The sequence below is a fragment of the Rhinoraja longicauda genome, chromosome 22 (genome assembly GCF_053455715.1).
Source record: "Rhinoraja longicauda isolate Sanriku21f chromosome 22, sRhiLon1.1, whole genome shotgun sequence".
NCBI lineage: Eukaryota > Metazoa > Chordata > Chondrichthyes > Rajiformes > Arhynchobatidae > Rhinoraja > Rhinoraja longicauda.
This window is the reverse complement of record NC_135974.1, coordinates 26,081,857-26,096,714: the sequence shown is the minus strand read 5'-3', so window position 1 is coordinate 26,096,714 and position 14,858 is coordinate 26,081,857. Positions and strand designations below refer to the sequence as shown.

At 41.6% G+C, this 14,858-nt stretch overlaps 1 protein-coding gene across 3 annotated transcripts in view; it reads left to right on the top strand.

The window, feature by feature from the left end:
* The window catches only part of znf217 (zinc finger protein 217), a 62,896-nt gene that overhangs the window by 34,041 nt on the left and 13,997 nt on the right, over window positions 1-14,858 (top strand). For all 3 annotated transcript variants that reach the window (XM_078418987.1, XM_078418986.1, XM_078418988.1), the window contains exons 2-3: window positions 2,310-4,150; window positions 11,564-11,689. In XM_078418987.1, the coding sequence (XP_078275113.1) occupies window positions 2,407-4,150; window positions 11,564-11,689 (1,870 nt within the window). In that variant the 5' untranslated portion in view covers window positions 2,310-2,406. The remainder of the gene's footprint in view (window positions 1-2,309; window positions 4,151-11,563; window positions 11,690-14,858) is intronic.

The window sequence follows — 14,858 nt, the reverse complement described above, 5'->3', positions numbered from 1 at the left end:
TTCCTACTGCAGCACTGTGACCTTGAATTTGCCCTTGTCAGCAGGTGTAACAACAAAATCAGGGATGATGTCCTTGTTGGTAATTTAACAGTTGCCTTGTGGAGGTTGAATGGTTATTATAGTCCCTCTGGGGCACAAAGCTCTGCTTTCTCATATTATTGCTGGACTCTTCCCTTCCTGATAACATGTTTTAAAGATTTTTGGGCAATACAGGAGCCTCACATTTTACACATGTTTGATTTTGTGCATTTTTGAAATAACACTCTTGTTCAACTAGTACAAAAACCTAATTTACGTGCTGATTTTTAAAAAAAAATAACACGCTCATATTTATGCCTGTTTAAATATGTTTCATTTGCATGGTTTCGAATTACATACTGCCTTTTAGGAGCGTTAGCCCTGCATAAAACACGAGGTGTTTATACTTGTATCGCAAGGGTGTGGAGGGATCTAGGCCTAATGTACATGTGTGATTAGCGTAGATGGGTATCATGGTCAGCATTGATGAGGTGAGATGAATGGGTACGTTTCCATGTTTCACAAATCGTCCATTGGTTCTGAAGAAGGGACTCTGTTGGAAGTGTTTGCCTCACTTCTGCTAGCACTGATCCCCCTGTTTCCCAAGTCTGCAATTCCATCACCCTCCAAATTCAATGAATTGCTTCCTATGTACTTTCGTCATACCACCAGAAAACACATTGTCCCTTTTTCCTTTTACTTGTTTGGAACATTCTTGGTTACCCCACAAACCATTGCACTGTCCTTGCAAGTGCTGGAGATGCTGTGCCATTTCCTCTTCCTCTTTGTTCAGGGCACCAAACCCGCCCCCTCAAGTGAAGCAATAGTTAACTTGGGTGGAACTTAGCACAAGATCTCTTGCACTGTCGACTTGAGGAACAGCAACCACCTTATCTTTTCATTTATACCACATTTGTTCTGAATTCAAATTCAGTTGGCAATTGTAGAATACGCCTACTACTTCCATTAACTACTCGGAACCTTTTTCCTATTATTATTGCTGGGTTTGGTTTAGAGATACAATGTGGAAACAGGCCCTTCGGCCCACCGAGTCTGCACCGACCAGCGATCCCCGCACATTAACACTATCCTATGCACACTAGGGACAATTTATGCTTATGCCAAGCCAATTAACCTACAAATGCAGTCACGGGGAGAATGTACAAACTCCATACAGACAGCACCCGTAGTCGGGATCGAACCCAGGTCTCCGGTGCTGCAAGCACTGTAAGGCAGCAACTGTGCCACCGTGCTGCCCTCTAGCATGGGCTTTGGTTTTAATACTCCTGCCATTTTACTCAATCGTGTCCTTTCTTTACTTCATTCTCCATGCCCCCACAGTGCAGACTGCCCTCTCCCAATTGACTTATTTCTTTCTTTGCATTGACTAATAAATTGTTGCCTATCAAGATTCTTCCAGTTCTAAAGGAGAGAATTTGACATGAAAACATTTTTCTCTGCACAGTTGCTGCTTAGTCAACAAAGTTGAAACATTTGTTTTATTGAATAATTAAAAGCTGAAGGAATGACAAAATAAACATGCACAACTTTTAGTGCCAGTCAGTCTGAAGAAGGGACCCAATCCGAAATGTTGCACATCCATGTTCTCCAGAGATGCTGCCTGACCAGCTGAGTTACTCCAGCATTTTGTGTCCTTAAGTGCCAGTCAGCTTGTTTAGAAGTTAGTAAAAACCTATTGTGATGTGTTTAATAATATTTCTACTGAAATTGAGATAAGGGCTTTTTATGAAAAAAAAAGTTTGTGATTATTTATCACCAGTTTCATGTCTACTGAGATTTTTGATGCAATGATTAGTGCAATGAAGCTTCTGGGGGTGCAAAACAACTTGGACAATAACTTAAGTGTTTTTTTGTATTGCAAACTATTAAGATGCTGTTAAAGAGAAGTTGGGTTTAACTTGCATTTGGACAGTTGGTGCTTCATCGTTTCGATTGCAAAATCCAGTGAGCTCAAAAGGGAATAAAGGAGTCAAATAATCAGGTCCCCATTTCCGCAGAAGCCACTGCAGAAATGAATGTTTACTGAGTTCTGTGATGAGCTGTCCTCTTGCCTATAAAGAGCAACTTGATTCAGATTTTCTAATCTTTGTTCCTGACATTTATATCGCAGTGGAAAGCAATTCTGTGTATGTGGAAAGTATTACTGGTTATGGTTAGAAAAGTAGTTCCAACATTTTTTTTAAAGTGCTAAAGCATAATTTTAAACCAGATGTTTGTGGACGAGTGACAATTTTGATTCCGTTTTTGAATGCTCTGTGTTCTGCTTTCAGCATTTGGAACATCTACATCACCAAGTGCAAGGAAACGGCCAAGCCAAGTGCTTAAGCTTGAAATCGAAGCTCTAAGGCTTTGTATTGTCTCAATGTGATGAGAATACAATATCAAGACGACCAGGAAAGAACATCTGAAGAAGAGCTTATGCCTTGGTTTACTGACCAGCAGCATGAATTTGTGGTGAAGCCCACAGAGAGTGTGATTATGAAAGACGACGATGTAAACTCCACGCTTGATTTTTCGGATGCAAAAAATTCGTTCGAACACCGCTGTTCAATTTGTGATCAATACTTTCCTTTTAGCAGTCTTTTGGCACAACACATGACCATGCACACGAATAAAAAGCCATTTAACTGTCCCTTCTGTGACCATAAAACGTCTCAAAAAGCCCATTTGAAAATTCACCTCCGAAAGCACAAACTAGACCATTTACAAGGAGAAAAAATGGGAAGGAATAAGGCCAATTTGTCACCCATAAACCTTGATATCGCAAATACGGTGTCTGATGGTATCGCGCCTAATGAGACAGATGTGACTGAGATTGATGTTAAACCAGTAAATGGTGTTACTTTGACCCTTGACAGCTTGGAAGGAAAGGTAGTCCAAGCTGAAGCGTGCCCACCTCTCTCATGTATGTTCTGCAATAAAAGCTTTCAACACTCAGATGATCTCCATCACCATGTGGTCATTCAGCACAAGCCGACATTCTGTGAGCCAGCAGTTCTTCGAGTAGAGGAAGGTTTGAGCCCCGTTGAAGAGGAGCATGTTGCTGTAAGTTCTCCAGAACAGGAGGCAATTGATGAAAATGATGATGGTGAGCTCAGCTGCAAAGTTTGTGGAGTGTCCTGTGAGAGTGCTTTGAGTCTGGAAACTCACATGAGGAAACACAAGGATTCCTTTACCTATGGCTGCAATGTATGTGGCCGGCGTTTTAAGGAGCCTTGGTTTCTAAAAAACCACATGAGGACACATTTGAGTAAAGTCAAGGGAAAATCTCAGCAGGATCCAGAAGGTCCTGCAACGATCAATAATGTTGCTATACAGGAGCCAATTTTGGGAAACGTTGCTTCTCCCTACAAAATGTGTATGGTGTGTGGATTCCTTTTCCCTAACAAAGACAGCTTAAAGGAACACAGCAAAGTTCACAACAAAGATTTGACAGATAAAATGGATGATCACTCCTTAAATCCAGAACTCGCACTGTCGCAGGGCGGATTCCTACAGATGCTGAATTTAAATCCTTTCCTGTCGCAAAATTGTACAAAATCTGCGAAGCTGGGGAAATGGATAACTGAGCTTGATCCCTTCAACACCTACCAAGCTTGGCAGCTGGCCACCAAAGGGAAAGTGGCAGTAGGCCGAGAGAATGTGAAAGATCCAGGGCAAATAGCAAACTCGGAGAATGAGGAGGAACCATCGGACAAAGAGGATTCCAGTGAACAATGGGCCATGGATAAAGCCAATCAGGGTACGACCTTGGAGAATCTTGACAAGGCTAAAATCAAGCACAACAGCGTAGGGCAGAATGGGTCGCCTCCATTGGGAGAAGTGGATGTTGAACCAAAATTATCTCAGAACAAACTTAAACCAACCAACTGCACAGTTTGTGGTAAGATATTCAGAACCTACCATCAGTTAGTGCTGCACTCCAGAGTACACAGGAAAGGTAGGAAAAGTGTGGAGAATCATCCAAGTTCAGTCAACGGCAGTGATCCTGGCACTCAGTCGATAGACTCTATCACAGGGGTGGAAGACCGCAGCCCAGGGACTGACAAGCCTGAGGAAGGCTCTGAAGAGGGCTCAGAAGATGGAGTACTAGGCGAAGGACCTTCATCAGGTAGGTGGCTATAAGTCCATTGAACATCTGTTTCATGCCATTGGTCATTGTGACAAGCACTCTGTTTCATTTGAGAGAAAAAAAAGACAGTGTTGGAGTAACTCAAGAGGACAGGCATCATAGGTGATGTTTCAGAAAGGGCCCCAACCCAAAATATAGCCTATCTATTTTCTCCAGAGATATGATACGATACAACTATATTTATCCCAGAGGGAAATTGGTCTGCCATCGGTCAAAAGATAGTTACAAGCCATTGCAACTGCCTGACCTGTTGAGTTACTCCAGCACTTTGTCTTTTAATTTTGTAAACGGGGCATCTGTAGTTCCTTGTGACTCGTTTTTAAACTTGGATTTATCAGCCATTTTGTCTTTAGAATAGAATCTATGTAGACATTTGCCACATTTCCACGAGAGAACTTTTCTTTTTGATATTCCTATATAATTCATTGACTTTGTCAAATAATTAATCTATATATACATTACTAAAACTCTCATCTTGTATATTTGTATCTTTGTTTGTTCGTAAATATATTTATACCCGCAATACAGCCAAAACGGTACACGATAGCGCAACAATTTTAGGCCCACCTTACTCACCATTGGCCTGTGGTTCAAATGGTTGTTATATTTTAAAAGTTATTCACTTTTTAAACTTTAAAAATCACTTTTTAAACTGTAATAAGCCCCTTTTCCACTTTCCCTGCCTGTCAGCCGCGCCTGCGCAATAATACCTCCGTGTTCGATGACACAATATGAAACCAATGGGTCCGCTGATGTGCAGTCGGGGCCCGCTGATCTAATACTTACGCAAGATGGCCGCCGGATCCGTACGTGCGCAGTTGGAGGGTTGCCGCTCAAGGGGGCGGGACCTGTCCAAGTGACGGGAGTGGTGGCCAATGAGGGGGGGGGGTGTGAGGAGACCTCTCCTGCTGCTGGCCACTATGATGGCCACCCAGGGCTGGGGTGAGTGGCTCCCTCTCCCTTTCCTCTCTCCACTCACCTGCCCCTAGCCCCGGGGGAGACCCCCGGCCGGCACCGGGTCCACGGGTCGTCAGTTGGGGGGGTTGCCGGGCCCGCAGGAGAGGTTTGGACCCAACGGGGGTTGCTGGGCCCGCAGGAGAGGTTTGGACCCAAAGGGTGCATGCCCGTCCAATAGACTTTAAAATTGCCTAACTCTAATGTATAATTATTGAGAGTAGTAGGGCACTCCTTATACATAAGTGGTGGATCTTTCTCTGGAACATTTGGTGCTGTTTCAGACCCACCGAGGTGGTTTGGGTGCAGATCATTAAAAAAAGTAAAAGGGACAAGGCCGTGGGCTCACAGGTTAGAGACGCTTGCGGATGAGTGTTGTGGATGGATAGGAAGGTTGAAAATAAGTTCCAGAGGATGAACGGCACTGAATTCTTTTGTCTGAAGGGATTGGTGTTGGTTTATTTTTGTGTGTACTGAGCTACGGTGAAAAACTTTTTGTTTTGCATGCTATCCAGGTAAATGCCAATAATGAGTGCATTCAAGCCACACCCAAACATGTGCAAAGAGGAAAATACCAAAGTGCAGAATATAGAGTTATAGCAATATAGTGTTACAGTAAAGGTCCAAGGTCGACAATGAGGCAGGTTGGAAGATAGGAACTACACCTTAGCTTGGGGGAGATCTGTTCAGTAGTCTAATAAGAATGGGGAAGAAGCTGTTTCTGAATTTGGTGATATGTATTTTTCAGCTTTTGTATCTTCTGCTGGTGGGAGAGGGGACAAGAGGGATTGACTGTGGTCTAAGTGGTTCTTGATGATGTTGGCTGCCTTCCTAAGATCACTTATTTTGTGGTGATCTCCATAACTGGGCATTGAATGTCACTTGAGGGGCTGCTGCAGCCTAGTTGGGGAGCGCTGGGCCTACCGTGGCAAAGGTTTGATGAAGGCTGATGGGGCAGTGCTGTGGTCTCAGTGTGTCAAGGGCGTCTTGTGATCTGAGGTGGGTATCAATGAGTCCGTTGAGCCTGCGATCAATAGGTGTGCAATTCAGCAGGAAAGATTGGATTGGGTGATCAAACCACAGATGACTGTTCTTTGGGATGGTGTTTGTGGGTGGGAAGTGGATGGAGGTGAATAGAGGGGAATGGACAAGTAGTTGTGCAAAAATATTCTAATTTTGTGCACCTCAGCGGCACAGAATATTAGATCTGGAGAGAAACAGTTTGTGATGGGAAGCGAAAATCAAATTTTTTTTGCGCCTATTTTTTTGCCTTTGAGGGTTTCTAACCAGCTAATCGTCATCATAATGATTAAATCAGCCTTACCTAGAGATCGTAGTCCATTGCAGATTTTAATTCATTTTAAAGGTATTTTTTAAGCTCCTGTGCTTAAATCAACAAATTTGGCAAAGATGCTAAGGAAAGGTGGTGGGGGATTGGCAAAATTGTTTATTACAGACCAGTTTTGCACATCAGTTGCAAACATTCTAACTACGTACGGAAGTATCTTAATTACAGCTGCTATTAATGGCACATCCCTTTTTAAAATTCATCAAAATAACACTAAACTATTGATGCCTATGAAATATGAGAATTACATGAAAGCACAGATAAAAGCTCTCAAGTGCTTTGAGCTTGTTCCAGATTTACCAGTTCTCCAAGTCAGTAAAGTGTGTATTTTTCTTTGTTATCTCTGTAGATTTTTAGATGTTTGTACACCTTTTACAATTTCTTGAAAGAAAGGCACTGAATAAACACATTGAATAGCTAAGTCTGCAAGCAATGCAAAATGCCTTTGCCTCATGTTTTTATCCCTTGCCAGTTAGTGAGTCATTTTGTTTGGGAATTGAAATCGTGGTGAAAATGAAATACCTGTTTGATGAGGGACCAATGTGTAAGTTGTTGTGCGTTGTGTGAAATTGTTCCTAGTTGTAAAACTTAAGAAAAACGTAATTGCTTTCATGCAGTGGTATCGGTTGAATGTAATGTGATCACCTCTAATATCTATACCTCTTTAAAATAGCCTCTGACAGAATGCCAAACAATACCACAGCATTTAATAAGACAATGATACCTTGTGCTGTTGGGTCATTACGTATGTTTTAAATGTTGAGGTCAAAAATATCTTGTTGATGTTACTCCAGGTGCAGTGAATGGATTGAAATAAACATTGATCTAGAATTAGCTTGAACCTTCTTGATGGATAATATTGACCAACTCGTCCCTCAGCCATTTTACATCAGAGCCAAGATGCTGAAGGTAGAGTTGTTGATTATTCTAGCTGTTGCTAATGGTATGACTGCAGGATCTTGATAATGACTTTCCGTCATATAGTATCTTTAATGTAGCCGCAAAATTGCCAGAGGTAGTTCAGTTTATCAGCAAACAGTTTGCCAGCTGCATCGTAGCACATGAGGCGATATCAGCAGATAATGAAACCTATTTGAAAAGGGGGGCATGCTTTGCAAGAAAGTGTCGCAGGCTTTAGGAAAGAACTCCAGACTTGGCAACCATAACTGCCAATGGTGGAACATTTATATTGGGGGTTAAGCAAGGGACCAGATACTGAGAAGCTCGGATCTGAATTGTTTAGAGAGCTGGAGGCAATTACAGGGAATGTCCATGGTCGAAATTGAAAAAACTAAGATGGGAATATTATGGTCAATGCTTACTTGACCTGAAGCAATGTGGATCAAAAATACTAATACTGACTGGTGAATGTCACCATGCAAGTTGCAACATGGCTAGCAGTTTTGGTTTGGGGTGGTCATGACCTCTAGGTACAAGGAAGACTGGCAAAGTCTGTATAAAAATGGCAACTTCACCCCAATTGCGTGAAGGAGAGATATAGGAGGTCCTTCCTTCCTGCTGCTGTGAGACTGCACAACCAGCACTGCTCCCAGCAGACGTCAACAATAACAGCTAAGAACACACAGAAAACTGATGACAATTTATGTATCTTTTATTTATAATGAATGATCTCTTGCTCTCTTGCTATCCACTTTGCTGTTGTAACACTGTAAATTTCCCTGGTGTGGGACGAATAAAGGAATATATTATTATTATTATTATTGTTAATGGAAGCTAAGCATGAGGGTTTCTGTGGACATTAAGCAGGCCAGGGCCAGTATCAGAGGAGAGAATAGCTGCCCCTGATGATAGTATGAGAATGGATTTCTGAAACCTGATTCTAGATCAGATGCGACTTGAGATTTGTGAGCATTGCCTTTTCGGTTTCACATGGTTTTGATTGAGACAGATGGTCGATAAGGAACTGACTTTGTGAAAAGGATTGGAACGTTGGTTTGAACGGATTGGTTTGAATCATACCAATATTTGGAAGGAATGTGTGCTCTTCCCCTGGTGGACGGGGCAAGTTCTCTGGAGAATTTGGTGATTATGGCAGTGCTGAGAGGAGATGCGAAGGTACAACCGGGTGTTCTCCTGCATCCCGGTTTTGATCCTTTTAGTTTAATCTTTTCAATCTACCAGTGAACATGAGTGGTCAGAAAGCAAGTTTGGGTAAAGCCTTTGCAGGTGGCTTAATGGCATTGGCAAGAGAGATGAGCACCAGCTGAATACAATCCAAACTAGCTAGATAACACCAAAGGCAAAGGCTGCAGAAAGCCATGAAAAACAAATGAGACAGAGTAAATTGCCTTGGGCTGTGACTCAAAACCCTGATTGGATCAAACGCGAAGCTCTTTATTCACAAAAAGCTGGAGTAACCCAGCAAGTCAGGCAGCATTTCAGGAGAGAAGGAATGGGTGACGTTTCGGGTCGAAACCTCGACCCGAAATGTCACCCATTCCTTCTCTCCTCAGATGCTGCCTGACCTGCTGAGTTACTCCAGCTTTTTGTGAATAAATACCTTTGATTTGTACCAGCATCTGCAGTTATTTTCTTACACAACATGAAGCTCTAGTAAGTTGAACAAGAAGATGCAGTGGTGTGGACCTTGCTCTGTTTATTCCTTCCATTATAATCATATATTATACTAATTATATATTTCTATAATTTCAAACTTATTTTTACTTTGTCCTGTCATTGCAGACGTGGATTCCATTTAAACTTGCAATTTTTATGAAAACACTGTAGGAACACTAACAAATAAGATGTACTAAAATCAGATTTATAAACTTTAAATGATTCTGGTATATATAATTTCTTAAATTGGTGCCTAAGGTCAAGGCAATTTGCCATGATAAATGTAAAATTTAGACCGACTCTTATTCTAATATTCAATTCAATAACTCAATTTTCTTTCCAAATATTTTTTAGATTATGGTGCAATTGCACCATCTAGTGCTCAGCCACTTGTATTACTGTAAAATAATTTCTAATTTGCCAAACTCCTAATTCAACCAGAATGCATGAATCATTTAAATACTTATGTTGATAAAATGACCTTCAACTGATTAAGTGTCTCAGTAAGGCTTGTTACTGGGGAAAATTGGAATGCACTGTTGCTGGGCAATCCTGATACTTTCTTCCATGCAGCAGATTATTTATTTTAATGGAAACTTCAAATTTGTCATTTGCATAATTGAACGTGCTGCCAGTGGTGGAGGTGGTGGTGGAACCAAGTGCAAGTGTGGCATTAATAAGCTTTGGGATGAACGCAAGGATATGCAGAGAATGGAGGGATATGGGTTACGTGCAGCAAAGGAGATTAGTTTAAATTGGCTTTATGTTCAGCATGTACAATGTGACCGAAAGGTTTGTTCCTGTGTTGTACTGTTCCATGTTATCTGGATCTTCAATATCAAAATGATGTTGGACACAAATCAAAACTTTCAACAAGTTGCAATTTATTAAAAGGCTCTCCTATAAATATAACTGGCTTCAATCTTTTCTATACCATCGATCTGTGTTATCATGCATTTAAACATTGGCTTTAGGTAGTAGTTTTGGCCATTATAATAGTTAAAGCCCGTAGGGGTTGATGGATAACATTTAGCTGCAAAATTCCTGCCTTTACAAAGAACATCTTGCAAAGAACATTAACCCTGTGGATGCTCAGAGTTTCAAATCTGGGATAAGCCTGTTTAGTTCAATGCTGCATTGCACTTTTTTTCCCTTCAGTTTCATTGAAACTCTTCAAATTTAATCACAATTTAAGTGATATTGCCAAACAGGGATATTTACAATTGGCACTAGCTAAGCACAGAAGTCGCTCAATGCATGAATTGGTTTTACTGCCATGTTGGCCAGATGTAAAGGATCTAATTAATCAATTGGATTAAAAAAAAAAAAATTCTTGTGCTCTTACCAACTTAAATCAATGTGAATTATGGACCACAGTTGGACAATGGTAAATACATTTCTCGAGATGGAAATGCATGTGTGTGCAGCACACCGGATTAGGGAAATTTAATAATCGGATGAATATTTCAGTTGGTGATTCAGGCATTGATTTATGATTGCACAGTGTCGTGCACCTCATGCATGGTATGGATGTGCTTGCGTGCACCAAGGTTGCTAGTCATTTGCTTTCATTGTCAGGTAAGGTACAAAGAAATAAAAGAGAGCCAGGCTTGATCTGGCTGCAGATTTGTAAGTGGAGATGGTTAAATCAAAGGCAACCTTAGTGTCTAACCTAAAACTCCATTTTATACTCTTGCATCCATTCACTTTTATATAGTTGCAAATGCATTGTATAGAGCGGCTATCACTTATTCCAAGACTAAGAACAGCACAGTTTTACAACTGATAACGTTGTTGCCTCGATTCTCTAGTGACCAAGTTTGATCCTGACATCCAGTGGTGGCTATGTGGAAGTTTTTACCTTCACCATGTGACATTGTGGGTTTCCTCAAAGTGGTTGGTTTTCTCCCACATCTTAAAGTAGTACATGTTGGTAGGTTAGTTGAATGTTGTAAAGTATCCCCAGTGTGGCTGGGTGGTAGGAGAATTGGGAGGTGGATGGGAGTATAAGCATGTGAAAGAATATAAGATTCAGGAAAACCAGCAGAGCATTCCAGTTGTGTAGATTCTTATGTAGATAGAATTTAAAATATTTTACAGTCCATCTTCAAAGTTGTGAATCTGTGGAATTCTCTGCCTCAGAAGGCAGTGGAGGCCAATTCTCTGAATGCATTCAAGAGAGAGCTGGATAGAGCTCTTAAGGATAGCGAGTCAGGGGGTATGGGGAGAAGGCAGGAACGGGGTACCGATTGAGAATGATCAGTCATGATCACATTGAATGGCGGTGCTGGCTCAAAGGACCGAATGGCCTCCTCCTGCACCTATTGTCTATTGTCAATATTTTCATGATCCATTTAATCTTGTCACTCTTAAATGTACTTTGTAAACTTTTTTTGTTGGAGATAAAATACGTATTGATTTACTCTCTTGGATTAAGATAAAGTTGCCAGATCTACGGATGGGGTGATGTGGGAGGAGAGATGGATGACTAAATAGCTTTTTTTGCTTCCCAGATCGGAGCGAGGATGGCTCGGAACGAGGAAGAAGCAGAGAGTCTGGCTCGTCTGGTGAATGCAGTTACTGTGGAAAGTCTTTCCGCTCAAACTATTACCTTAATATTCATCTCAGGATTCACACAGGTATGTCTGCAGTTTCTTTGTGAAATAGTTGCATTGGTTGCAAAGCTACAAGGGAACGTTGGGTTGAACACGGTGGGTAGAGACCTACAAACATTAATCATTTCTCAAGTGCATTAAAGGGGAGGCCTTTACAGTAAGATCCATTTTGTTATTCTACCACTAACGGTTGCCCAGTTTTTGCTGAAGATAGACACAAAAAGCTGGAGTAACTCAGCGGGTCAGACAGCATCTCTGGAGAAAAGGAATAGGTGATGTTTTGAGTCGAGACCCTTTCCTTCCTGTTCTTTATTTTTTCACTCCCGCCTGCAACTGGTCCAAAACGCCGCAGCGAGACTCCTGACGGGTACCCGTAAAAGGGACCACATCACGCCGATTCTGGCCTCTCTCCACTGGCTCCCTGTACGGTACAGAATCAACTTCAAGCTCCTCCTATTCACATATAAAGCCCTAAATGGACATTCCCCCCCTACATCAAAAATCTTCTAACCCACCTCTCTAACTCCAGGTCCCTCAGGTCGGCCGACTTGGGGCTACTCACTATCCCGCGGTCTAGGCTTAAGCTCAGGGGTGACCGCGCTTTTGCGGTTGCAGCTCCTAGACTGTGGAACAGCATCCCTCTCCCCATCAGAACTGCCCCCTCCGTCGACTCCTTTAAGTCCAGGCTCAAAACCTATTTCTACTCCCTAGCGTTTGAAGCTCATTGAGGAGGCGCTGTGAACTGTTTTGTATGTGCTGTTATGTTTGCATGTTACTGTATGTTTCATTTTTTTCCTAATCAGATGTACAGCACTTTGGTCAACGTGGGTTGTTTTTAAATGTGCTATACAAATAAAATTGACTTGACTTGACTTGACTAAAGAGAAGTATTGAAACATGTTGAATAATATCTTTAACCACAAGCACTGTGTTTACTGCTATGTTGAGCTGAAGGCCTAATAAGTAAAATCGGGTTTAGTTTACATTATTATTTTAAAGCAGTGCAGTCATTCTTAATGTAGATGGTGATCCATTTTAGTCTCATACTATCGGTTAACCCATCTTTCTGCAGTCCTGTTTCACATGTCCTGCTTTCCTATTGACAAGTGAATAATAAACCTTTCTCAAAGCTGTTTAATTTTGAATTAATGCTCTCTAGCCTTGTACAGGACCTCCATCCTGCCTTTCTTTTGTATTCATTTTAAAGTAATTGTTCATATATTATATTTTTTAATAAAAGAGTGCGGAAACAGGCCCACCAATTCCGCACCGACCAGCGATCCCTGCACATTATCACTATCCGACACACATTAGGGACAATTTACATTTATACCAAGCCAATTAACCTACAAACCCTGTGTGTCTTTGGAGTATTTTTTGGAAACTGAAGTTCTCTGAGAAAACCCACGCAGGTCACGAGGAGAACGTACAAACTCCGTACAGGCAAGCAGCTGTCCAAGACAAGTCAGGATCGAACCCGGGTCTCTGGAGCTGTAGGGCAGCAACTCTACCGCTGCGCCACCGTGCTGCCCCATAACTCAAGTATTTCTTATTGACCATTGAAGGTCTTGGGTATGGTCACTCATGGACCTCTTTCCAAAAAATCCATATTCTTAATCTGGTGTTTTAACCCAGAATTACCTGCCATGCTCCTTAATTGGGTATTCAATTTGAAGAGAACTTACTTTGAGTTGCCTTGTACATCCAGTACACTTTGCCTTATTACCGACCCTATGCTTTCAGTGTGTTATCCATCAAGCAATCGTCTGTTCTAACCTTTGCACTTGACCAGTACAATGACCAAAAAAAACCTTTGTGCTGTGCATATTTATTGCAACATACCAGTAGTTGATTACTCTCCCATTCGTTAAATTAAAATTCATCAGACTACTCCAAACCTTTCCACGTAAATGGTTCATACCTCTATGACAATAAGCAAGGGTTTTTTAACTTTTGGTTAGTAGCTGATTAGTAGCGTGTTATACTCCAAGCCTATTTAGTTAACAACCCACCTCTTCCACCTATTGGCAACTTTCCCTGTTGGCTTTATGTCATACATTAATTCAAACAATGTTTCCTTAGATAGAATTTTCCCCATCATTCATCCTCTGAAGGATTTCATGATCATAGTCATACAGCGTGAAAACAGGCCCTTCTGCCCAATTTCCCCACACTGGCCAATGTGCCCCATCTACACTAGTCCTACCTACCAGTCTGTGTTTGGCCATATTCCTTTTTAAATGTGATAGTACCTGCCTCAACTATCTCCTGGCAGCTCATTCCATATATCTGCCACCCTATTTTAAAACTAAAAGCCATGGGTTCTTATTGAATATTTCCCCCTCACCATAAACCTATGTCCTCTGGGAAACTTCATAAATTATGTAGACATTTGGAACTCCTCAGTATGAATAACAATTGATGCAAGTTCCATTACTAAATTTTATATGTGATCTACTTTAGTTTAGAGATACAGCGCAGAAACAGGCCCTTTGGCCCACTGAGTCCGTGCCGACCAGCGATTTACCCCACACTAGCATTATCCTGCACACAAGGGACAATTTACAATTTTATCGAAGCCAATTAACGTACAAACTTGTACGTCTTTGGAATATGGGAGGAAACCGGAGCATCCGGAGAAAACCCATGCAGTCACGGGGAGAACGTACAAATAACACCCGTGGTCAGGATCGAACCCAGATCCTTGGCGCTGTAAGGCATCAACTCTACCACTATGCCACCGTGCCACCCCAAATCCTATCAAAATGGATATCATATCATATCATATCATATCATATATATACAGCCGGAAACAGGCCTTTTCGGCCCTCCAAGTCCGTGCCGCCCAGCGATCCCCGTACATTAACACTATCCTACACCCACTAGGGACAATTTTTATGTGGAGTTGGGGTTACAAATCACATTGAGTGATGGAAGATGCTTGCAAGGCTAAATATCCTGTGCCATATGAGATACTTGCATCTGGAGACCTGCAGTGGTTCAACAATATGACTTACCCCATTTGCTGAAGGTGACTGGTTCTGACCTTGCTAATGATTCCTGCATCCTAAAAAATAATGGTTAAAGGGATTGGTTAGGTTATCCATGATCAGATAATTAGTGATACGTTATGGTTGTCCTTCCAGTGCTTAATCTGTTTGCACCAAAAACCCTTAACTTCTGTGAATGTATC